Source organism: Marmota flaviventris, chromosome 1, assembly GCF_047511675.1.
Source record: "Marmota flaviventris isolate mMarFla1 chromosome 1, mMarFla1.hap1, whole genome shotgun sequence".
Classification (NCBI taxonomy): domain Eukaryota; kingdom Metazoa; phylum Chordata; class Mammalia; order Rodentia; family Sciuridae; genus Marmota; species Marmota flaviventris.
Genome location: NC_092498.1, coordinates 54,176,899 through 54,203,986, shown reverse-complemented (window position 1 = coordinate 54,203,986; position 27,088 = coordinate 54,176,899). Strand labels below are relative to the sequence as shown.

General features: G+C 40.3%; 1 protein-coding gene across 1 annotated transcript in view; it reads right to left on the bottom strand.

Annotated features, from left to right (window-relative positions):
* Snd1 (staphylococcal nuclease and tudor domain containing 1) overlaps positions 1-27,088 on the bottom strand; it is a 410,684-nt gene that overhangs the window by 170,284 nt on the left and 213,312 nt on the right. Inside the window, exons 13-14 of the mRNA XM_027926283.2 lie at positions 17,250-17,360; positions 1,067-1,139 (exon numbers count right to left, since the gene is read on the bottom strand). Coding sequence (XP_027782084.1) covers positions 1,067-1,139; positions 17,250-17,360 — 184 coding nt within the window. The remainder of the gene's footprint in view (positions 1-1,066; positions 1,140-17,249; positions 17,361-27,088) is intronic.

Genomic DNA, 27,088 nt, shown 5'->3' with positions numbered 1-27,088 from the left:
GCTGAGCTCTAGAAACGTTTGTTTATATTAAATGCATCTTCTAGGTGCCCAGGGCAAATTCCCTGAGTACCCAGACTAAGATTTACTAGCCCTCCCCTTTCAGCTCCCCAGGTGATGTGGTCCTGTACCCAAGACTCAGACCTGATCCCTTTCCTAACTGTTAGTGACTATGGGAGTTGAAATGGATGGTGTGTGTCTCGGATGCCTTCCTGGGCCATCAGACAGAAATCAATACTGGCACCATTCACTATCCAACCTCAGCTAGTATTATTTCTCTTTGTAGAAGCTGTCACTACTCCTGACACTGCAATTGCTACCCTTTCCCACTTGAATATAGTGACTGTATTAGTTTTGGTCACTGTTATATTCTCAGTGCCCAGAGCAGTTCCTGACACACAGTAGGCATTCAATAAGTACTTATAGAAAATATCCACTCAATTAATAAATGATCTACTCAGCCAAAAGAGACCCTAAATGTGCAAGGGTGAAGTCCTTATTGCAAAAAATTCATTTGGACAAAGGCTTTTGAGAGCTCAGAAGTATTTGTATCATTGATCCCTCTATATTATCTATCTATATCTCTATCTATTATCTCAAATGATGTTCATACATTTCTCCATTGTCTCCCACTTTCAAGCAGAGAAAAAGAACTCCTGAGGAATCATGATTAATTCTTAGAGTTGTCATAAAACCTATACTTGACTTTTCACCATGAAGACTTCCCTCTCCTAAGTGAGAATTAAACAAGGATTTTAAAAAAGAGCTAATTCATTTTAATAGAACTGGGAAGTATCTTCTAAGCTCATAACAGTTAAATACGGAAAGGCAACATAGAGACAGTTCAGGTAGAGAAACACAATAAGGGTTTGAATTGCATTTTTCCATAATAATATAAAACAGAATCCCTATAGAAGCCTAAGTAGATACCATGGAAAAAAATCACATTCAAGGCCTGAAAAGGCGCAAGCTACAGAAAACGCACAAGCAGAAGTCTTTCAGCAAATAAACACACACACTCCAGGAGCCTCTGAGCTACTACACAGCTTGATTCAGAGACAAGACTCACCCCAGAGATATCTGCAACACGGTGGATAGGCACTTCCTTCTTGCTATGCAGACCTTTCCCATTCTTAATAGCTCTGTAAAGAAAGAGAAAAACCATCCGATTAAGATAAAAACTACACTGGGAAGGGGCAGGAGAGTGTCACACAGGGGAGAGAAACAAGGCTTGCTAAAAGGGGACATGTCACTACATAAATCACACTGTACACTGCTGAGTAGCTGGTCTGTGCGGGAGCAGTTGATGGAGGGGAGAATGTAAGACTGCTCCTTTCCTGAGCCCAGTTACCAGTACTTTGCTGCCAGTTTCGGCTAACAGTGTGCCTGGTAATCAAAGAGCTCCCTTACTTGTTTCCAAATTAAAGGCATTGTTCCAGGCATAAAAGAAGAATCAGTTGGAAGAGCACACTCCTAAGAAACAGAAGTAATAATGTTTCTTTCAGCATTTAATCACATGAAACATTTTAAATGCAAAATATGTAGCTAGTGTTCCAATTCTAATGGAAATAAGTTCCTCCCAGGTAAAAAGATAAGTTGCCCTGAATGAAGCAATATTGTACAGAAAAGTCATTTAACTGTTGGGGGAAAAAATTAGCAAATGCTACCTAACTTGACATTAAGCCTAGTTCCCAATTGGTTTTTGGCTTATAAGACTAGGGGATTTAGCAGGGACTCTGCCACACCTTGGTCTGCTCCAATCTCCCACTTTTATCTCCTATTTCTTTTGAGTGGTAGCTTCAGGACAGAAACCTAAAGCATCACTGGGTGTGATCACTGGTGGAACAATGAAGGGACACATATCAAAGCTCTCTGATAAGTCACTATCTTCTTACCCTAGATAAGGCCTTCCCAAGGCAGTGCTGTAACAGCAACTCAGAGGGGCTGTCTTTGCTAAAGACTGACTTTGCTTGAGCCTGCATATGCCGAGTGGGTAACTAGAAGCAAGATATAGCTTGGCATCTTTGCCTTCATTTTGTATTTGTCTCCTTTATTACCTTAAACTTTGTGACACTGCTCAGGTCAGCACAGACATGTTAATCGTTTTAAGGAATACATCTATAAATTAGTAATACCCTCTTCAATACTGAGGCAGTAACTGCTGCATCCTACTTCAGGCTCCTGGAGTGGAGCCAAGAAGCTTTCAGATAAGCCAGACCTTCCAGGAACTGCATGGTCTATCATCTCATTGGAACTCAACTACCCTGTTCAGGATCACAGATCTGACAGGTGAACATCCTGCCAAACCTCCTGAAGTGATAAAAACTTCTCCAGAGCCACCTTGAAGAACCAGAACTGAGAAAATCATCAACCAGACCACAGTTTGACCAAAACTGTTTAATTATATATAACTCTTGCCTCACCCCCCAATTCTTCTTCTGTTTAAACCTAATGCTCTGTTTAAACCTGTTAAAGACAGAGTTGCTGGATCTTACTTTGCCTTCCCAACATGGCCATGTCAACTAGTTTTCTTTCTTGCTTTATACCTTTTCTATTTGTGTTTGGGGTGAGAGGCTGAAGCTGATATGGCAAAACACCGGAGTTAGGCCTCCGGCCTAGGACTATGGTAACACTGCCAGGCTTGCAGAACACAGCAAGGAAAAAAATAGAGACAGATAAAGAGAGATTCAGGGGTGTTTCTGCTCTGCTGACCAGCCCTTTTAGGGTTTCTGAGATCCAAAAGAAATACACAGAATGCTGTCAGAGAAAGGCCAGGATCAGTGTAAGTGACCCCTATTCACACTAGTGCCCTCATTTCACTTCCACACCAGCTGTCGCATTCCATTCAGGATCATAACTTTCTAAACCAAACCCACACTAACCAAATTGGATGGTGTTGCTCAGTGCAACCTAGAATGGCCACATTTCTTGTGGGCTTAGACTGGTCTCATTGTTAAGCCTTTTTTTTTTTTTTTAAATCCCAGAGGAATCTTTTACTCACTAAAGTGATCTAAAATACTTTTCAGTTCAGAAACAACAAATAATAGTTTTCCTTACTATCTATTTTCCATTCCATTATGGGGATATATGCGTACCCACCCACTCTGATCTGAAATTCTGGTTAACCATGCTAACAAAAAGAAATCATTTCTAAGTTCCTTAAATTCCATGGTTCCTTATGAATTTTAATGAAGGTCTTTAGCTTTAGAAATTGCCAATGGGATCAGGTCTTGTGAAACACACCTGAGAGGCTGAGGCAAGAGGACTACAAGTTTGAGGACAGCCGGACAACTTAGAGACTATCTCAAAATAAAAAAGACTGGGGATGTAGCTCAGTGTTAGAGTGGTTGCCTAGCATGCCTGAGGTCCTGGGTTAAATCCCTACCACTTCCTCCCTCCAAAAGTGCAAATGGATCAGAAAACTTCCCTTCACAATTTAGTCTGGTAGTTTATTATTAATGATAATGATCAGAGCTGATTATCAAGGCCTGCTTATGGGCTCTTGGGATTTACAATGAATAGAATAGGACCATATAGATGGAAACCAATGGCTAGACACCAACTATCCAACTCTTCCATCTCCCAAAGCTCTGACTACACCCTGTTCCAGTCCTGTTTCTACAACTTCCTCTTGCCACTAAGCTGATCTCCTGATTTTGTTACCACAAACTGGAAGGAGCAGCCTTCAGAAGGCCAGGGAAGCTCTCTCCTACAGCAGAGGCCTGCTAAACATTCTGCTAGTCTCTGGGGCACCAAATGCTCACAGCCTTATCCTCTAACAACAAGGACAACCAAAATAAATGGATTTGACCTATGAACAGACGGTTCATGTTACAGCGCTGCTGAACTCCTGGCCTTTCCTGGGCTGGGGAACAGCTCACATGCCATGAGGAAAAAGCCCAGAGCCTGAGCTGTAAGTTGGAAAGCCAAGGTCCTCCAGGCAAAAGCAAGGTGGTGGAAGTAAAGTTGAGGTGTTTTCTGTATACCTACATGAGGATACAGAGGAGGCCAGACTTAACCAAGACTAAATGTACTACCAAAGGAAAAATAAATAGCACCCCAAATTGAAAACCATGGAAAACAGGGTACAATTGACATCTAAAACAGTACAGAATTCTATCACATTAAGTGTAAATATTAAACCCTCATTCATGATCTATTTGTTCCTAAAAAGCAAATTATCAGATCCTTATTAACATTCAGGCATTACTTTTGGAAAACCTTCAAAGACCCCCCCCCCCCCCCCCCCGCTTCAGAAATGATTGTTAAATTAGATCAATTTCTGGCACATTCAAGAGGTAGCAAGAAGACTACATTGTAACATCAAATATAAACTAGGAAACAGTTGTTATTTTGTTAATTCTTTAAAAAGAGAGAAAACTGATAGTTCACAACAGGTGGTTAATCACTCAGTTCAAACAGCACCACTCAGAAAACCACCACACCCAGCTACCAAGCAGGAGGGATCTGTGAGAAACACGTATGGTGGCGTATTTCACTGGGTCTCCTTTCCTTGCTGATTCACTGTCACCACACTCTGTTGTACTGTGACAGAAATGACCCTAAATGAGCCACCTCCAGCAAACACCCCTCTGCCTCACACAAGGCTGATGATAAAGCAAGACCCTCTCTCTGAAAGAGACTCCAGGGGAACCAATCAGTGTGGAGGTTCAGACACGTACCTCAGAGAGAACAGGAGCAAAAGCCAAGTGCAGCAACCACCTTGCTGATGATCTTTGCAAAGGGGACTTAGTTCTAAGACTCTGAAGACACATCAGGAATGCCTAGGAAGAGTTCTATGTATGGAATCAAACCATGAAGATCATTCTGCTGAAAAAGGTATGCTGCCTTATCACCACTTTGAATGGGAATCTATCCTGTGCATCTCACACAACTGGGTTTCCTGGGGAGAGGTGGGCAGATGGCAGAGAGCGGGTTTGCTTCCATACATACTTGGGCCACAGAGGGCACTAATGCCTTCCCACACTGCCTGGCCCTGCAGACCACGCGGCCCTACGTTTTCTTTAGGCATGGACTGAAACTCCTGATTTCTCAACTTCTGCTGTGTCCGTTTAATAGCTGCTTCCTCACAAACGCAGGCTGTATTCAGCTGGCCAGGAGAAAGGAAGCAGTGGGCCAGAACACAGCCTACTCCTTGCAGAAGCTCTCCTCTCCTCTCCAAGACGCAGCAATACAGAGACAGCAAGGACCAGCAGTGTCAGAAACTGATAAAACCCATCACTGGCTAGGAAACGTTGGTGTGTCCATATTACATACAAAGGGGTGACAGGGCAGAAGAGGGGTGAAATTTGCTTTCTAGGTTTCTTCCAGGACCCACAGGGCTGCTCTCCATTCATTGGAAAGATCTTTCTCTATCAGCAAACTTTGAAATTCACACATAGTAGTGCTACTACTGCCCTCCCTCTAGAAGATCAAGCCTGTCGCTCTGCAAAGGCAGATGAAGACTGTCACAGCAACATCACCCCTACCGCCTCAGCACCTGAACAGTAGACTCTCACATGCTTTTCACACACAAGAACAGGGCATGTTTTCATGCTCTCCAGCTCATGCAGAAATTTCTAAGGACCAATCCTCTCCAACTCAGAAATTAGCACCAGAGGACATTCTGGGCCCCCACCCCCCCAAAAAAAGAAAAAAAAAACCCAAAAAACAAAAAACCAGGCCATCCATTGGGTAATTCAGTGATGGCAGACTTATTCTGAACAAAAATTTTGGGATGTTTACAAAGAAATTCAAAGAATTTATGGTTAGATCCCACCTTATCACAATGAAAATGGTTGTTGCAAAATGAATTCTTAACCTGAGATCATAAGTGAGCTTTGGCTAGATGCCAGGAATATTGACGAATCACCCCGGAGTATTCATGTGAATTTTCCTAGAGGGCAGGAGCTTTTCAACAGTTTCACAAAAAGAACTGCTTTCACACATAAAAGGATCTAAAGACAATAAAGCAATAGAAAGTAAAAATGGCATATGACAGATAGGTGGCAGGGAGATGATAGGGCAAGGGAGATGACAAGTACTGAGAGAGGTCAGGAGCCCCTGAACATGCCTCCTCTTCTGTAATTTCTCTTAACAATGCTTTCTGGTAACCAGGGACCAAGATGTCCCATAACTCTGCTTTGTTTTATTCCCTACACACGACACTTTTTTCCTTCCAATTAGGGCTCACGTTGCCCTTTTGTAACCCTTTTGGTCCAGGCCCTCACCAATTTATTTCAAGAGAGCTTCAGGAACATTTAAAGTGAATTCACCCAATCCTTTTGGATACTGCACACCACTTTGACTCCACAATGTCATATGACTTTGGAATAAAAATTTATTTCATCATTTCACTTCTCTACTTGGATGACCAGTCTGGGAAACCAAGTGAAAGTTCTTATGCTTGACTTTCTTGGGTCTCTACCCTGTGGCCCCAGTATATATTTTCACATGATTTCAACAGTACTCCTGCTAATCCAATTAGGCCCATTTTCTCCATGCCTCTGACATATAAGTTCTCAATTATGTGTGTTCCCTGAGCCTATCTGTCCTTAAGGTACATGCTATAGAATGAAAAGAGATACCACATATCTGCAGCCACAACCTTATCACGATCATAAAACAGTTGCCACAACAACAGGGATCCTAGGTGAACCACAATTAGGATTCAGATATTGAAATGATATTCATTTGAAATAGTAGTAAAATTATATATGTGAATGTGTGTGTGCATAAAGGTGCAGTTCAGTATGTAATTGTAAACTGCAACATACAATTTTCACATTGCTTCAGATGTTAGTCTTTATTCTATAGCTAACCTGAAGGCCCTTTGGAGATAGGAGTCTGTCCTTAGTATTTGTATTATATTTAACAGAGCTACACTCACGGAATCATGTAGACATAGAGCCCACTCATTCAATTCAAGTGCACCTGGAAAAAGATGAACACATAACTATCTGATGCAGTTCGCTGAAAACATTTCAAGTTGGAGATGTGGCCAATGGCAAAGGGACTATGGAATCAAGTATGAGGTTGGCTGGCTTTCCTGGACTGGTGGTTTCCCAGTCTATCTCCATCCAGCACACAGGAGGTCAAAGGCTGGTCTATTAGCAGAAGCAGGATTATCTATAACCCAAGTACCACATTTCCATCCAAGCTCCCGAAACAGGAGGAGATGTGCAAAAGTTTGAGTGGCAATGAGTGGGTGCATAACTCTGACCACCATAAACAATGAAACCGAACTAAGCAACAGGGCTGTAAAGATCTCCTACCTGACAGCAAAAGATAAATGACTCAGAGGAAGGGAAAATAATTCTAACTGAAAAGGTTAAAAATCAGAACAAAGGGTGAATAAGTTACTAAACTTGCAAAGCGCTTCTCACTGTGTTTCAGAACACATTGATGAATATGATGTTTCAGCATGAACCAAACAGATATCACTGATACACGGCAGCAGTAAACAATTCCTCTGGCCTTTTTAGTGATTCCTGGGCAGCTGAAGGAAGCAACAGGGTCCTGCCACTCAGAAAATAAGACACAGAGCAGACACAGGTGCAGAATGGTAGGTGGGAGAGCTAAGATTATGCAGCTGCTTTTTCAACAAAAATGAGAATTACTGATAAGAAAGGCAGAAAAGATGGAGAGAACACAGACTGGAAATGAGGAAATTGAGTCCTATAGTCAAGGGAGATGAGTGGATTAATGAGTCAGTAGGTCTTATGAGGCAGGAAGCAAATAACAAAGAACTCCAGGTCATCCTCTCATTTAAAACTAATATAAGGAAGAAATGAAGACACATGCCATTGTGCTAGGTATGACAATGGGTCTGCAGTAGCAGGAAAAGAGGAAAGGAGGGATTATAAGAGATCATGACAGAGCATAATAATCTACACAGAATAAATACGATGGAAACACAGTTGCAACAGATAAGCAAATGCTACTGACCCTAGATTAGGATCAAAGGAAAATTAGTCCTAGGTAGAATCAGGCATTTATGGTCCAAAAAGCCTCAGAAGAGGGAGATCATATAAAACTGCCTCAGTGACACTGGTTTTTGATGTTTTGGCCACAATGTCCACCAGAAAAAAATTATGGGAACCATTGATGAATAATCCTTTTCTGAGGTGGTACATGCTTATAATCTCAGTGATTAGGGAGGCTGAGTGCAGCCTGGGTAACAAGAGAAAACCCTGTCAAGAAAGAAAGGAAGAAAACCAGCAAGATAGCTAGGGATGTGGCTCACTGGTAGAGCAAACCTGGATTTCATCCCTAGTAACATAACACACAAGACACCAAAAAACAAACAACAACAAAAACCCTATTCTAAGATAAAAGCTCCCCTTAATATTTTTTTGAGGGCTTATACACACATACCTGCCCACTTCTACTTTTGAAAACTAGTATACACCATGGAAAAACTTCCGTAGGCTTGTTTTTTTCCCCCAGAAACAGGTAAATAAATACTTACCTGTGTCATTAATTTCTTTACATCAATTTTGATAGCCACACAATAAATCCATCATATGGATGCACGTTTCATGATTTAATCAATTCCCTGCTGCTAGATATTTCTGTGAATATAATTCTACTAATATGCTACAAGGAATAACTTTTAGATAAACTGATGGTCATCTTGCTAATTACTTTTTTAGGATAGATGTACAAAAGTAGCACTTCTATGTCACACAGCCAGGGAGCAAAGCAGTATTTGTTTTACACTGCCCTTTCACAAGGTGTCCTAGATTGACCGTACCCTGCCTCAAGGGCTCTATTTGGGGGTAACCCTTGAGCTTGGGTGATCTTTTACCTATGCATCTAACTTTTGCAATTACATTTGCAATTATTCACCTGTTTACCCTAATCAAAATATCATGAATTTGTTTATGTCTTCTATGTGCTTGATAAAACATTTATTGCTGTAACATGAACAGTCATAGGAAATTTTAATGTGTCTTTTGAGTGATAAGTAATAGTTATTGGAAGTGTGATTTGGAAAATGGTTTTTCGGTGTGAACTACGCTGCCTAGGACTTACTGAAAAAGATTCATTGCCATCCTCTAGAGACTTGGTTCTCTGAACTTGATGCAAAAGCAAGAGGAACAGCAAGTAAGCTTTCTCAACTTCTGTGCCCAAAATGAGAGGGGGAATCAGAGGCAGCTTAAGATAAAACAGAAATGCACAAGGGAGTTCATAAGGAATTGAGATGCAAAGAATCTTGCAAATGAAAGAAAGTTATGAAGCAGATTTCCCCTTCACAAGCAGCTATAAAACTGTGCACTGATGTATCAGTGATTAATTATTTGAATTCTCATCCTCCTAAGAGATTTCCAAGGATTATAACAAAATTAGGAAAGGGATATACCTCATAGAGGCTCAGCTCTCAGACCCACTAAGCCACCTAACATTACTGAGGAATCAAATCAAGCAAGTACTGCAACTCAAGGTAATTTCACATGAAATTAGCCAAGAACTGGTAGAGGCTACTCAGAAAGAATGGAATTCAGGAGCCATGAATGTCAAATACAGGGAAGGTAAGACAGGAGTTAAAAGGGGTGGGGGGAGGAGTTAGGACAGAAATTCAAAGTTAGTCCACTACATGCCTCGTACTCTTTTACTTATAACCATATTTTAATTCCCATTATACTCAAAATTAAATGACTTATCTGCCATAAAAGGACATATCATTTGATTTGTTTTCTAGTGGTCAGAACATGTTTATAGCAGTGGTTCTCAAATTTTATTATATATCACAGCCACCCGAAGAATGTCTTAAAAAGAGATAGGAGCAAGGGAACCTGAGTATTCACATTGTTAACAAGTTCCCAAAATGACAATGATGATGTCTGAGAAAGACTGGTATAGGGAGTTAAGTTACAAGAAAGTCAAGGGTCAAGTGTTACATTTTGCTGCACAATTTATTTTGGATTGAATTTATATTCCCAGTATAATAATCTTCAAACGGGAGCAGGGTGTGGTAATACATGCCTTTTAACCCTAGGGACTTGGGAGGCTGAGGTAAGAGGATTGCAAGTTTGAAGCCCACTTGGATACTTCAGTGAGACCCTGTCCAAAAACAAAAAAATTAAGAAGGTTAGGGATATGACTCAGTGGTGGAGAGTCTCTGGGTTCAATCCCTGATACTGGGGTGGAGGGGAGGAGATAATCATCAAATAAATATTTTGAGTGTGTGAAAGGAGCAAAACTCTCAGACAGAAGGCACTGGGATAGGAGAGAATAAACAAGATGCTCTGAACAGGTAGGCACTGGAGGCTGATCATATTAGGAGGGGAATAACAACCATGATAAAATCATCTAGAAAGGTTGGTCTAGAAGGAATACAACCGGGCAGAGTAATGATTATGGGAAGGTCAGGCAAGAAGTAGTACTCATACCAGGTGCTCATCTGACTGTGACTAGCAGCACTCTTTCCAGCTTGGTACACAAAGCAGCAGCTGTATCCATTGGATTCCACCTTTACCCCAGGCCCCAGAGAATCATCAAGTAAACTTGAACAGCTTGTTTTATGCCAGAGGAACTGGGGGTGGGGGTGGGGGAGGTGGGAGGGAAAAGGAGGAGGAGACCTGGGAGTGAACAACTCCTCTTAATACCCTGAAGGAGAAAACTCTTTGGAAATGGAGACATTATACAGCTCTCCAGAAGTGGCCATTTGTGCTGCCTTAAATGCAGATTGATTACTCCTATTTGGATGTTGAGTGCATCATCTTTCCTGAAGAAAGGGAAAAAGCTAAATTTCCCCACATTCAGCTGTGTCGACAAATCACTTCTCCACACCAGCTCTTTTAATGCATTTTCCTGTTATCACAGCCACTTGCAGTAGCTGATCTACCCTACTCCCCAACAGTAACACCCCTTCCCAACACGTGCTGAATCCAATTAGCAACCTCATGACTGTGACACCAAACTGCAAGCTCAAATCTTGGTGGGACCATGCATCACCAGCATCTCTGCATCTCTGGGGTGGATAAGAAGGAAGTCAGGAAGGTGTTTAAGAGAAAGATCAACTCCCTTTCTCTTGAGCTGGTTTCCAACCTGCAATGGCATGAGGTAATGCAGCTGGGAAAAGAAGGCAGAAGATAATACACCTGACTCCTGCTTTTTATGATGCTTGAGCTAAAAATCCAACAATACCCTGATGTTATAAGAATCTATGATTAAACAGTGAAGAAAAGAGGAAAAACTTCAAGTAAAAGCTGTTTTTAACACTATTGAGTAGGTTCTAGTTTTATTCAAAGAGAATTTTCACTTGTTGGGGTCATTAGATTCAAAGTGAGAAATCTTGGTTTAAAGCTGTACCATTAAACTATTGAGAAGATGAGGACAGAGACTGAAAAGAAAAGATGAATTTCAGGGAGATGTTCTCAAGAGAAAATTTAATAGAAATGAAAGACAGAATAAAAAAGATGTAAGGCAAGCAGTGTTAATAATAAGGAAGATGAAAACAGGAAGGGCTAAGAAAACAGGTTAGAAAAGACAAGAAATAGGAAAAATAGTAATACCCAGGAGTACTATTAGAATTATTTAATACCGGTCCCTCTGAGATTGCATGCATTGTAAAGGGTGGAATCTATTATCTTTTTTGTTCACCACTATTATCCTCAATTCCTGGGAAGCAGGATACACTCAAGAAAATGAGAATAAAGAGAAGAAATGAATGCAAAGCCATCATATGCAAAATAAATGAGCACTGAAAAAAACTGTTCCTGGCAGGCAAATATCTGCTTTCCTGAAGAATGGATTAACCATGTCATCTATACCCTATGATAGGATGTATAATTTTCAAATTTCAAGACACACAAATATTTGCAGGGAACTCACATTCAAATTCCACACCAATTTTCTCAATGGAAAGGCAAAGAAATGGAACTTGCTTCTTTTTATAAATATATTTAACAAATCAGAACGGTATTCAACTAGTATACGGAGTTCTTCCATTTTAAGGAGTCCTAAAGTTGTATCATCATCCCCTCCTCCTTTTTTTTTTTTTTTTTTTGGCTGCTAGGGATCAAACCCAGGACCTCACAAGTGCTAGGCAAGTGCTCTACCTCTGAGCTACATTCCTGCCCTCCACTTGTACAGTTTAACTTAGTAACACAAAGTGCTACTGACTGATGCTTCACATTATGCTCATAGCCAGTATGAGAATGTCAGTTCAACTGAAGATGCAAACATGAACCAATTGAAATTTTATGGAAAAACTTCCTTATGTTTCAGAAAAACAGTAGAGCTGCTCTGGTTAAGAGTATAAGACAAAGAGTACTTCTTTCCCAATGGTATTAAAAACATTTCAGTAGAACTGTAAAAATGTATTTACAAGTGCCTGCTATAAATGCATAAAAATGGTAAGCCTCCTGTGGTCCCAGTAACTATCACCAAGAGATATTTAGTGAAAGACATATTCCTCTTAACAATGACCACTGATACTGGCCTAGGAAAGAAAGAGTTACTAACAATCGTATATCCTTCTGATCAAACACTGTGATGGAAATGCCAGCAGTTTTCTTTGAGGTTTAGGCAGAGAGAAACCTAAGAGGGTCCTGTCAACCACATGGAAAAAAAGCAAGAACTGATGCTTAAGATTGGAGATGGAGAAGTCAGAAAGGCAAGAACACTGTTTTTGTTTCTAAAAGAAGAGTGAGCTGAGGCAAAGCTGAGATGAGGGCAGGTTCATGCTTGCCTCTCAGAGAGGGAGGACAACACCACAGTTTCCTGAATCTGCAGTGTTCTGGGAAACAACAGAATACATATGAAAAGATAAGAGACTGCCCTTTTCTCTTTTCCTGAGATAACCCTAACCTCATTATGAATGTCCAGAGTGAATCTATAATGCATTTCAATCTGCTCAGATGCTAAATTGCTTTCCCACAGTCAAACTGGGGCATCAATTTCTTAATATATACATCCTATCTTGAAATCACAAAAGCTTAGAATTAAAAAGATTCTGTAAAGGAATAAAGCCCCAACTCTTGAACTAATGCAAATTCTCTTTTCCTGCAATAAGCCACAGATTCCAAAAATTTCTAGAAAGTCTTAAAATATAGCAGTTTCAAATAAAGTCATGGGCAGCTTCAGGAGAATGCACATAGATGCTATCCCCTAGATATGCATACCTACAAGAAAATATGGCATGAAGCCAGGCTCTGATCTAACTCCAGTCACTACAAGCTTGTCTTCAGTACCTTTAACATGCTCAATAAATGCCTATGTGGAAGACCACTAGCATAAAGATGTTAGTCACAAAATCAATCTGGATGTATCATGTCTAATATATGGGCTAGAGTAAAAAGACACTGCACTTTAGAAAAATTTAAGTGTTTTGATAATGACTCACTCTCTTGGATGTAAGAAAGTCCCTGAAGGAGGCAAAAAATGCCATAAGTTTAGGACACCCATCTGGACTACAAACACAGCCGGCCAGCTAACCAAGATATGCTGCAATGAGATTGGAAATATTGGAAAGTCAATCTGGGGATTAAAAACTAGAATCACACAGAAAAGACAATCTGTCACATTCCACAAGGAGCCCCAGAGGATGCCCCTAAAAAGGGAGACAAGGTTTAGGAGCATCACAGAGAACTGTGGGTCAGCTACACTCTAAGCTCTTTCTGCAAAAAAAAATATGGAGGCTAACACAAAAAGGCTCTCAGAACCCTGGGACAAAAATCAAGAGCTTTTCCATGGAGCCCATGAGAGAAGGAAGGCACGAGATGCAAAAAGAAATGCCAAAACCTTATCTTGCTGGGACACAAGGTAATTAGGGAGGAGGCAGCTGATGACAGACAACTGAACTAGAAAAGAAGGCTATCTTTGGGGAATTAGAGGCTTATTTATCCTTCAAACAAAAAGATGTGACTTTCTCTAGATGGGCCAGGTATTTGAGACATAATGAGGGTTGCCCATCAGCAGACAGGTGTCTGAAAGAAGTGCCTTGAAGGGTCAGCAAACTGATAGGAGCTGCTGGGGTGGTAGAGTGGTTTCTAACAGGCAGGTGGATATGCTTGAAAGCAACTGGCAAACTGCAATTGGTATTCTTCCCTTTCTGTCTCACCTGGTCTCCCAGTGAGCGCCTAACATACTCTCCCTGAGCAGCCATCAGATGATCTGAGAAAGGTTGGCAGATCATACCCCCTTGCAGAGGAAGTAGTGCCTACAGAGCCCTGAGAAAGCTCATCAACTCCTAGGCAGGCAGCTGCACTGACCCGAGAAGTCAGAAAAGCTAACAGGCTGCCCTTTCCCCAAAGCTTACAATGTTTCTTTAAAAGGATTAATGGCCAGGCAGTGCACTGGAAAGCAAAGTCAATGGAAGAGCACTCTGCACCATTGCTGATATCACTAGCGATTACCAGAGAGAAAAACAGGTAATCAAGGTCAGGGGCAAGAAAATCTGTTGAAATTGACACCCCTGTGGAAAGGGACTAATGAAAATGATAGCTTTGAAATTTTACCTTCACCCACCTAAACTTTCAGAATGAATGACATAAACGCAGCAGATATTATTATTTGGCCTTTGCCAAAGCATTAGATACAGTAGTGCAAGAAATTTTACTTTGAAAATTAATTCAAATTGGCTTGGTTCAGTACACAATCACTGAAGATTAAAAAGGGGCTGAAGGATGATAAACAAAAGACCGTTAAGTGACAGTCCATGCAATGAGAGACTTGGGGTCAACACCAAGGCCTTTCTTGTTGAGGGGTTCTATTCATGGCCCAGAAAAGGAGTAAACAACTCACTAATGAGATCTGCAGAGGACACTAAGCTGGGAGGTAGAGAAACTGCATGGGGGCATCAAATCACAAAACAGAGTTCAAGTGGAAAAAATATAGCTTATTTATCTAGGGGAAAGCAACCCTAAACTTAGATAATATTCGACAGACAGAGAGGATGAGGGGCAGGAGCAGCATGTAAAAAGAGCTTTGACATGCTATAACGTGACAGAAGGAAGTAAGAAAGCCAAGGGCCACGTGGGGAGCATGCATGGGGGCACAGAGTGCTTTGAATTGAAGGCAAACGAAAATAAAGCAAAGTGTCAGAGATAGGTGGTCTGCAAAAGAGGTCAACTTTATCGTTTTCCACAAGAAAAACACATCTACACTCAAAATCTCTTTTAATGGCTACAAAGCCATAAATAAACCAGACCTAGCAGTTGTTTTGGTCTTTCTTGGATTTAGAAGATTAAAAAGGGTTAGCATCTAGAAGATGGCACTGGGCCACCATCCTAGGGCTCACTGACAGTAAAGCTCCAAAGGAAAACCCACTCACAGTTGAGGTTGGCTATTTCTCCTAATTCTTTATGAAGCCTGTATTGCCTTTGGGCAATGCCTCGGGCTTGGGGAAGTGGTTAATTTCTCTCCATTTACTCAACCTACAACAGTGCAATGACCCCGAAGCCAATTTTTCCACCATCAGTCTGAAAGCAATGGCTCAACACAATTATCTCTAGGCAACTCAATGCTTTAGCAAGCATCTTGTTACATTACTTCAGCACAAAAATCAGCGCTAAAGAAGCTATTTTCTTCTTAAAACCTAAATTTAAAAAAAAATTCCCTATATGTGTTTCTTCTTTAAACAACACTCACAACATCTGTCACATCATGGCTATTCTAGCAGCATGATAAGAGAACTTATTCTGGTTTCATTTTCCAGGGAAGTTTTGCAAATTGTTTCCATGCTTACCTGTCAGAACTAAATATTCACTAGTGGCACAGTGAACCCAATACTAAAAATATGAGTGTATATCCCACTACACAGCTTGGTGTTCCTGCTACTCTGGAAACATCTAACCTGTCCTTCAAGTTGCCATCAGATGAGGCTGAACATTCTGGTCACAGACTCACATTATGAATTGCACCAATAGTTGAGTAAATGTTCATTTTTTAGAGTGACTAGATGATCACACAGTATTAAGAGATGTAAAACCCCATTTCCAATCATGGAATTTTTGAGCCCACCTGGACTAGAGATACTATAGGAAGGAAGAGAAGAGAGGGCTTATGAGAAACACCAATTATGGATCTATATATAAAATATATATATATTTTAATGTCCACTAATGAGCCCTAAACATTCAAAGATATGGGTATTTTCACTGAACTCTTCGTACCTAACAATCAGGTCCTGGACAGGGCCTATTGGGGAAATCCCACGAGAAGGAATCCAAAAAGCCACAGCCTGACAGACCGATTTCTCAGCTGACATTCTGTGTGACATTCTATAGATGCTCTATCCATCAGGATATGACACAGTGTTAGAGGTAAATGTCACATATCAGGGCAATGTTCTGGGCCAAAGAGCAAGAAAAGTGATCTCAATGACAAGTCTGAAGCTGAGATTAGATAACATATGCCCAAACTCACTCCTTCTCTAACCACAGCACATAACCTGACAATGGCCAAACTTCTAGAACTAAAGGGGTCCTAGAGGCCATGGAAAAAATTCCTGAGTGAGACCAGCCTGTGCAACGCCTTTGAAATAATGGATCTATTCTGGTTGAGTCCATGCAGTCTGCTGAGCTACCCAAGTTGGTCCAGTATTAAGTAGCTCAGTTCTTATTACTTCTCAGGAAGTCTGGGAATCACTCAACTATCAGTATCATCCAGTAACAAAAGTATCCCTGAATTAGAGCCTTGAGGAATGTCAATGACAAGAAACACTGCTGAGCAGTATGCATATCCTTGGGGCAACCAGCCACAGGGATGAAGGACAAAAGTAAAATGTCACAGGGTTTCTCAAATGCTCTCCTGCCAGCTGTCAAAAGTTTTGGAAACCAAATTTCATTTCCCAACAAATGTTTTCATTTCCTTTGTACATTACAAAAGGTCTAAAGGTGATACATGGGAGGGGCTGAGAGGAGAGGCCTCTGAAGGTAAGACACAGAGGCAAATGTACTACACGCACAAGCAGGGCTTCCCTGCTAGTTGCAGGAATGGGATAAAAATATCTGTTATAGTACTCTATTCCACAGTTCCTTTTATAACATCAGTATAGGGAGATCATATCTAGTATATTTTATAGATTTAAAAAATAGAGGCCCAAATGAACTTAATCAAGGTTAGGTAATAAGTTCAAAGTGTGCTCTTCTTGTTTTCATGGGGGAAAAAACTGGAATGAAAAAAGGATACGAACTCTATCAGCTATCACTAACCCATTCTTCACAGCTATAGGTACAAGAGTGGAGACAAAAAACTGGGGCTGTTGGTCCCAGTGAGTTTACATTAGTAATTTTTTGACTCACCTGGCTTCTGCAGCAAGCAGCTCATCATAGTGTGAGGATCGCTGGTCATCATCCTGCCGGTATCTGATCACAGTGGCTAGACCTTTGCTGACAAGAGCCTCAGCGATGTTTCTGCAATGGAAAAGGTAGGTCAGTGAGCACTAGAGGTGCATATGGGGCTCAGTCAACAGAAATAATAACAGTTAGCACCTGGAGGTCTTAACGCGTTCTGGCAGGGGAGAGAGAGGCCAAGGATTTCAAGACCAATGAGTTGTTAAGCTAGAAATCCAAATACAAGGTTGAATACAAAGTTCCCTAGTTCAGCATTTTTCTGGTTAGTACAGTCAGATGCTATATCAATCCATACATAAAAACTAGCAGAAAATATCTGTAAAAAGCCCACATTAGGCCGGGCTATTTACAGAATGTTATAAACAAGCCACTACCCTCAAGAAAAGTCTGCTCTAAAATATCAGGCACATAGATTTAAAAAAAAAAAAAAAATGAAACACATAAAAGCATGACCTAAATTTCTCAAAATCTCCTTCTCAGCCTATGCTGCAACTAGAAAATGTCTTGTTTCATTTTGGCAATGTTAGAAATGTCGGTTTAACATGATGGCCAAGTACTTTTCTTCTCATCACAACTACTGAGAGTGGATCTCCCACCCAAACTGGGCTTGGGGGAAGGCCAAGAAGGAAGTGGGGAAGAGGAGAGCCAGGCAGGAGGCATTCTGGTAAGAAGAATACCACATGGTGATCAAAGAAAGTAAAAAGTGTAAAATCTAAGGTGGTCAGTTTTGGAGTAATATTCCATGGGACTACAGGATATTATGGATTACAATCTGACCTGAAGCAATTAAAAAATGTATTCAGCCTTCTTTTCTTCACCAGAGCTGCTTCCACTAGGGAATCAGAGGTGTCACCAATAGTGGCTACAACTACTAATAAGAGATGAGAAGTACATGGAAAGTGAAGCTAAGAACTAACAAAGCATATTTCCAAGGCTCCTCCCCAATCTGGAAAGGGAACTTGGACATGAAAATGAAGTATAAAAACAAAATTTCCAAAAACTTCAGAAAGCAAATGTGAAAAAGCAAAAGACATGATATTATTGAGGGAGAGTGGTGGTGATGTCTTTCTTTGTGTCTGTCATAATTACACCAAGGGCCCCACTCACACCATCTGGTTCGCTGCCCTTTGGGGAGAGGGTACCGTAAGCAATAGGCTACTATGCCATATGCTATGATTTAGTATTACTTGAAAATGTAGTTAACTCTTAACATACTAGTGGTCCTTAGAGAGTGGTGTTGTGGGAATGCTGGCAGCTGGACTGACCAGTATGTATGTGTGTTTAAGCCACTTAAGGGTTCTGTTTATCCATTCACACTCAGCACAGACCTTTTCAAGGAAGAAGAAAAAAAAGTGCTGGTAAAGAAAGGAGGAAAAGATGCTGTGGCTGATTCTCATTATATGCCCCTCTGCTGCCTGTTTATCTACTGCTGAACGATATTAATATCTCTAAAACACCACGGAATTAGCACTTCTCAAAATCCACGCCCACAAAGAGGCTGCTTTGCTGGCCACCCTGTCTCCTGAGTCATTGCATGAGCACGCTGGCAAATGCTGTCATTATCACAGACTTGTGTTTTGGCAGCATGAAGAAGGCAACAGCCCCAAATCAGCAGATGTAGATGTTGATACACGGTGAGGATTTAACTAAGGTTGTCAAGAAGGAGCCCTAACAGGGCAGGACAGGGGCTCCACCCACCCAAAAGCTGGCCAGAAGGCTATGATGAAGTGGTGTGAGAGGCAACTCCACTTTGACAGATTGAGATGTCTTGGTAATTTTAAATGCCAAGAGAGTAAAGAAATATTTGTTACTGAATTCTGAATTACTGAGCATTGATATTTTACAGTCAATACATGGGGTCTGCAGGAGAAAGCTGGGATGACAGAGCAGGTGAGGACAATTTCACACAAATAAGCCTCTATATGAAAAACTAGAGAATACTAAGAAAAACAGCACAAATGTTTAATGATCCATTCCTGTTAATGCTGCTCAAAATCAATTCCCAGAATTACTGAGCACCTGCCTGGCCAGCAGAGAATCAAGGGCACAATCCTTCCCTACTTTTCAGTCCTAGCCATCTTGATCCTAACAGCAAATGTCTACAACCCGGTCAAGACCTGCCATATGGAGTACCTAAGGCCTTAGGTTCTCAATTCCCTCCACCACCTCTGCCCACTACTTACCTCTCCCTTCCCCCTACAGTTGAGCTCCTGAGCTGCATTCTCTTGGCTACTTATCCTAATTACAGATTTTCCCTGGAGGGACAGTGTGGTGTTGATGGGTAAAGAGAGTAAAAATACATAAAATAATAACAACTCTCATTACTGGGTTTTTACTACATTCTAGGTATGTGAGAATCACACAGTCTATTCTTGGTGCATTAATAAATTTTCATGCAATATTGCAATTATCAACTCATAGTGCCTATCTTCCCTGCACTCTGTGAGGACAAGGTTCATGTTTTTCTTGCTTGATATCCAGTTACTATTACAGTACTTTGCACCAGGTAGACAGAAAATGTTTTTGGAGTGAAATTATTTAGCTCATTTAGGATAAAAATATTTTTTTAAATGTGGCACAATTAGAGCACGTTCTTTTGTTTTAAAACATCCCAAAGTTTTGAGACTCTTTTAAGGAAAAAAAAAAAAAATCCTAATCATTTTGTAAATGTAGCACTGTAACATTATTTATTTCCCAAGCCAAGTTTGCCCAGCAGAGAAACAAGGACAGTAACTTTCTCCATGACTTTCCAGCTTTTGTCTTTCTCTTCCCCATTATCTGAGGCTACAATTAGAAAAGAGAATGAAAGGGACTGAGTGAAAATGGAATTAGCCCAGCTACTTGTACTTGACGGTCTCATTCACTTCTTTTGGCTGCTAATGAAAGGTCAGGAGATTTTCCCTTGGCTAAAGATGGCTCAGAACCTGACAGAAGTGCACTGATCACTTGCCCAGGAAGAAAAGAGAACATTAAATTGTGCGCCATGACAATATGCTGCTTTTAGATAAATTTATAAGACCTGCTTTCCTGCATGTATCAGTAATTCTACTCCAATTAAATATGTCTAGAGCAAATGGATAATTTAAAGTCAACATATAAAAAACGGACTAACAGCCTTGGAGATCTGTCAATAAGTCATCTCTATTCATATCAGCTAGGAACTCAAAAAGAATTAAGTGCTGGGAATAAACCGATTCTCCAATCTAAAAGAGGTATTGAGGGTTCTGTTAAAAGTGAATAGTTGCCATTAGACATGATCAGGTATTCCTGATACAAACACAAGTGACATCGGTCTCACATTAACATTCTCAAAAGATCTACAAGTAGTTGGGCATCTCTTTCCCTCACACTTCTTTCCATATAGCAAGCAGATTGTGATAAGCTGTAAGATTCCCACTATAAGATCATTTCAAAACCATCAGGTTCTGTGTTCTGAAAACATGGAGAAAAGGTATTTTATGCCCATACAAGACAGAAGGAATCTTAAAAGTAAAGTTTCAATTTAGAGCAGTCTCTAAATGTTCGATCACATTTTTTGCCTGCCTTCCTCATTGCTTCCTCCCTCATCCCAATACTGGAAGTAACAAATAATATATTGATAGGTGAGATAACTGTCTAAAATTGTTCATATTACATAGAATACACTATGAAGCAATTTTGCAACTATCTGAAGGAACAGAAAAGCTGCAGACACAGCACAAAGAACAAACCCTTCTTCTTTGAACCATCTGAGAGCAAGTGCCTGACCTGTTGAACTACCATCCCCAAATACTTTAGTGTGCATTTCCTATAAACCAGGCTATCTTCCTGCATGTAAAAAAAAAAAAAAAAAAAAATCAAGCTGAACTAGGTTGTTAACATAGACACATTATTACCATCACATGCACAAATCAATTGTTTTAATGGGATGCTGATTTTTAAAAAAGGCTCTGCAATAGTAGTCCACCCTTATCTACAGGAGATATATTCCAAGATTCCCAGTAGAGGCCCGAAACCACGGATAGTACCGAATCCTTTACAGTCTGCTCTCTGCATCAATGGATTCCTCATTTGTGAATTCAACCAACCCTGTATTAAAAGTATTCACACACACACACACACACACAAACACAATCACATTTGTACTGAACATGTACAAACATTTCTCTTGTCATGATTCCCTAAACAATACAGTATAACAACTACTTACGTGTTGTAGCATTTATGTTGAAGTAGCACAAGTAATATGGAAAAGAATTAAAGTATATGGGAGAAGATGCATGAGTAAGTGCAAATACTACAACATTTTATATAAGGGACTTGAACTTTCATGGATTTGGTATCTGTGGAGTTTCCTAGAACCAGTTCTTCATGGATACTGATGGACAACTGTATTTTAGCCCTCACATACATACATACATACATACATGTATATGATAAAATTTAATTTGCAAACTAGAAATAGTAAGAGATTAAAATCAAGAACTAATCATAAAATAAATCAATTATAACAATATATTGTAATAAAAGATATGTGAGTGTGGTCTTAAAATATCTTCTTATATTCTTTTATTTAAAAGAACACTTTTTTAAAAAAATATATTTTTTCAGTTGTAGATGGACACAATATCTTTATTTATTTTTATGTGATGCTGAGGATTGAACCCAGAGCCTCACACATGCAAGGCAAGTACTCTACCAATGAGCTACAACTCCAGCCCAAGAGAACACCTGATAACTTTTCTTTTGCATGTCTAAATTGCCAGCATCACTCTTGCACTTTGGGGCCATTATTAAGTAAAACAGTGGTTGCTATAATACAAACACTGGAATAGCATGATAGTAATTGGAAAACCAAGATATCTACTAAATGACTCCTGGCAGGGAAGTGTATACAGTGTGGATATATGGACAAAGGGAAAACTCCAACATCTTGGGCAGGATTGAGCAAGATGGTGTAAAATTTTATCACACTACTCAGAATGGTGCATAATTTAAAATTTATGAATTATTATTTCTGGAATTTTTAATATTTTGGGCAGTGGTTGACCATGGGTAACTGAAACTGCAGGTAATGCAAGAAATGCTACAGTACAGAACCAGGCCTTCCATTTAGTCGTCACTCCTTTTAATCTGGAAGAGTCCCTCTCTGGCTTCCTTTGACCTATATGACCTTGATACTTTTGCAGCATGCAGGCTATTTATTTTGAGTTGTCTGTTTCTTCATGATTAGACCCAAGATATGTAATGATATGCAATTTACCTTGATCACTTGATTAGGGTGTTGACTATCAGGTTTCACCACTGTATCCTTTTGCTCTTTGTAAACAACAGATACTCTGTGAGAAACTTTGAACTACATAATTTTTATCCGTCACCAAACTCCCCAAGTTATTCATTTATTTAGTTGAATTAGTATGAACTCATGATTGCTCATTTTGTTAAAAGGGTTATAATCTGGGGTTAGGGTTGTGGTTCAGTGGTAGAGCACTTGCTTTGCATGTGTGAGGCACTGTGTTCGATTCTCAGTACTGCATAGAAATAAATAACAAAAAATTTTTAAAAGGATTGTAATCCACTACTATTGTTCTTTATTTTGATTTTCAAATTGTTCCCAACTTGGCCTGAGGGAGCAGGGACAATGTATTGCCTTCAATGTACTTTGGACAGGTCTCCTATCCTCCTTTGATAACTCCTTATTTTCTGGCAAAACATGTTTCAGGCTTATATTGTATAGTATTTCCCAGATCTAGATTTTAGCCATTTTTCTAAGGAGCCCACATTTATAATCTTTATTTATTTCTATATCTATGCACAATTATTGAAAGCCATGTGTGGCAGTCATGAAAATGTGCCTCTTGGATCACCAACTGCAGGAAGCATAATTGAGTGACAGCTCAGTTTCTGTGCTCTGAAATCCATCACTACTATTTCAGCCAAGGCCATGCTTCCCACCAGCTGCTACTAGCCAATAACTCAGTCCAGCGGAGATACTAAGGCAGGTCTACTACTGAGAGACCCGATGCCTCTGATGGGCCATTTGGACCCGAGGAACGTCTTGGTCCATTCTCTGCAGCTATAACAGAATATGTGAGACTGGGTAATTTATGAAGGAAAGAGATTTTTCTGGCTCATGGTTCTGAAGTCCAAGATGTTCAAGATCATGGTGCTAGCATCTGGTGAGGTTCCTTGTGCTACATCAGAAGATGGAAAGGGACATGTAAGTGTATGTGACAGAAAGCAAAAGGGGCTGGTTCACTTTTATAAGAACCAACTCTGGTGATAATTGATCTCCTCCCAGTATAACTGCCTTAATCCATTCATTAGGGCTCTGTTCTCATGACTCTAGCACTTATTTTTACTCTATGTCTTGACACTGCTGCATTGGGAATTAAATGTCCAACATGTAAATGTGAGGTGATATATTCAATCATAGAAGAGACACAATATCAGCTTTAAGGAAACTATCCTTAGAATTGCCCCACAGTTATAAACATACCCTGAGTTACCACAGATACCTTCAGTTTGAATTCAACACAAGCACTCCTCCTCCTTTCACATCCATGAGTCCCTTCTCAGACAGTGAGGGGGCTTATTGTTAGTACTTTTACTTATAGGATCAAACTCTGGCAATGTAACCAATCTTGTATCATTGTTGCCACTGCCTCCTCAGTGGATGCTCAGCCTCAGCCTCTGTGTCAATGTCTGCACTCAACATGGACTCTGCCCTTGTGAAGATACCCCTATCCTGCTATTGGGCTCTGATGCTCTAAGCTAGATTACGCTTTGGGACAGATAGGCCTCTTTTGAACTGCCCTAACTGCTGAGAGACAGAATTGTTTCCATTTGTCTACAAATACCAAACACCAACCGCCACTAAATTTCCATAGAGCCAAACTATGAAGAGGCAGAGGAGACTGCTTCTCAAGGATACTCTTGCTTCTTCATGAGAGAATTGGAGTATATGTTATTATGCCTTTGCCTCTCTGGTTACGCTCTCAGTCAAGGGTGCACATTTCAACAGTGAGAATAAACATAAATCCTTCCCCACATATAAATATATTTCTCTCACTCACACATTCTGTGACTTCAGTGATTTGGTGCCTGTAAGTAGAGCTAACTCAAAGGGAATACACTACATGATAAAATAGAACCTGGGTTAAATGGATAAAGATATCATAAGTGGGCATAGGGAATAATACTTTAACACACCCTGCACACCCATCTTTTCTCTCTCCATCTGAAAATGGTAACAGGTAACTCAATGGTTCTGGCTCATAGATCTTTATCTAGCTCTTTGAGCTTAACATTTTAACAGTCACTGAGGTGCCTATGGAGATGACAAGCAGAATATTTTCCTTAAGGCAAACACATGTGGGCATATTAAGAATAAAGCAGACCACAAAAGTAATGCTTCTGTAATACATTTTAGTCAAAGTTAAAGGAAAGGGCTGAATGATAATTAACAGTCACTTGATCTGTAGTGAGAAACATATCATAGGCATAGACAGAAGTACGCATGTGCACACATGTACACACACTCACACACCGGATGGAGTTCTTCACAATAGCTTTAAGACCTTGTGGTAAAATTTTATAAACTCAGCCCAAAATGGACCCCATGCCTCTTTACTGTTAGACATTAAGCAAGTATCCCAGACCTCTGTTACCTATGATGCCCAAAGGCTCTGGCATTTTAAGCTGTTTCTAATTTCTCTACACAGTGGTAACCACTTTTGTGACAAGTACAGGCTTTCCCCCTGGGGTGAAGAACCCCAGTTGACAGAGCTCCAGTATTGATTTCTGACATACGAGATGGAGATGGCTGATCTCGCTTCTCAGGTGCTCAGGGGATGGGCTCCTGTGTGCCAGCCAATCGATGAGGGGAGATATGGGGGTGCTCATGTCTTTTCAGCAACTAGGTTAGAGACAACTAGGAAAGAGAGGTCACCATAGGACTCAATAAGGAAGTAGAAAGGTCAAAGACTGGAAAACAATTTTCTTCAGAATAATAGTTCTACCTGCTTATTTATATGGCAAATGTGGGCTCCCCATCCCAAAAGACAATGAACAAGTAGGAAAAATGCTCAACAGCTCACAGCTCAAAAGCTAGGCTCCCTTCAGATCTTCTCTACAAGTTCACACTAAGACCTCTAATATTCATGTCCTTTGAGGCAGAGTCCTGGCAATTTCAGGATTGCAACAGACTTGGCTTTTTTAAGCTGACAATATATACCTATAAAGAGTAAGAGCAAAATTCTACATGAGAAAGACCTTAAATTGATGTACAATGAATGATTATCTCCTTATAAATGTCTATTTTCCAACCAGCTGCAAACAAGGAAAAAGTCGTACAAAACAATGGATAGCTCCCCAAACTAGCATGACAGCCTCCCCAGTTACTCCCCCACTCAATATCTCTGATTTGCCAGTCTCCACTGGCTGAATTGATATTTTTTGGTCCCCATTTTCCACCCGCCTTATATACAGCCATGGAGCATTTCTTACAGAACCAAGCAGCACCTGTAGACAGGAGATTTTGTTTCAGAAGCATCAATAACTGGAAACATTTGAGGTGGCACTCATCCTTTACAGATCTACTAAATCTCTTTCCCACTGTCTTCCCCATTTTTCACTCCCCTCTTAAACTTATGTAGTTCTAAAACTGATTCAAATTGATTCTTACAATCTTTTTAGCTTGAATGGCTTCATTTTCCATTTCACAAGTCCTGTCTCCAAAAGAGACAGAGAGGATGAGAACAGTGGCTACAGACTTTCCCGGTATTCAAGATATAGACTGAAAACAAATAAGATTCAACTGCTTATATGTCCCTCGCCAGGCTTCAGTAACTAGGGTGAAGTGAGGGGAAAATCAAAGACTATCAAGTGTTGTGGGAAAGCACATGAGTCGCAGGGCAAAGCATCATCACTCTAGGCTCTGAAAGCCAAGTGTCTGTCTTTGACAACCTACCAACCCAGCTGTAGTTACACAGCAGCACAAGGCACAGCAAGACCCACAGAGGGCTGTGACCCTAAATAGCCAGACTCATGAATGGGAAAGTATGGAATGGAACTTAAAAATGAGTCAATTAACAAAGCACTCTTCCAAACAATGTCATCAGTAAGTGTTAGTTCATACTTCACAAGCATTCATAATGTGTAAAGGCCTGTGATTTTACAGAAAAAATGAGAGTTAAGAGAATTTGCTAGAGGTTTGAGTTGAGATATACAAAAAAAAAAAAAAAAAATCAAGAACACCCCCCCAAAATAAATAAAATCAAGAACTCTTGGGAACAATGACACAGTGTATTAATGATCATAATCATTCTTCTTCATGGGGAATGAAAGTGGAGAAAAAACAAAGGAGACTGATATTGGACTTTGTTCTACTTTTAGAACTTGAAAGGATGCTTGGTTAGAAATCAGAGAAGACCCACAAACAAAACTGGTAGAAATACTTAGAGAAAGAAACAAATGGGGTGGAAGGAAGGAAGGAGAAAAGGAGGTGAGATAAAAAAAGAAAAGTCATTCCATGCAAAAATTACTGCTTTGTAGACAGATAAACCGTGGAATTGCTACAGCACATATCCATCCAAACTTCATTATTAATAACAGGCTGACACTTGAGCACTGACAAAAGCCCCTCTAGCTTCAGAGGCCATGTCCCACTGAGCTCTAATAGCACCCTTCAGACAGGGAGAAAAGACATAAAACCAAAGATATCCAGGGACTTGGGTTTTAGAAGTGGGTGATAAAGAGATGTCACTCAGTATTCACCCTGCCAGAATAGCTGATTCTCTACTCCAAGG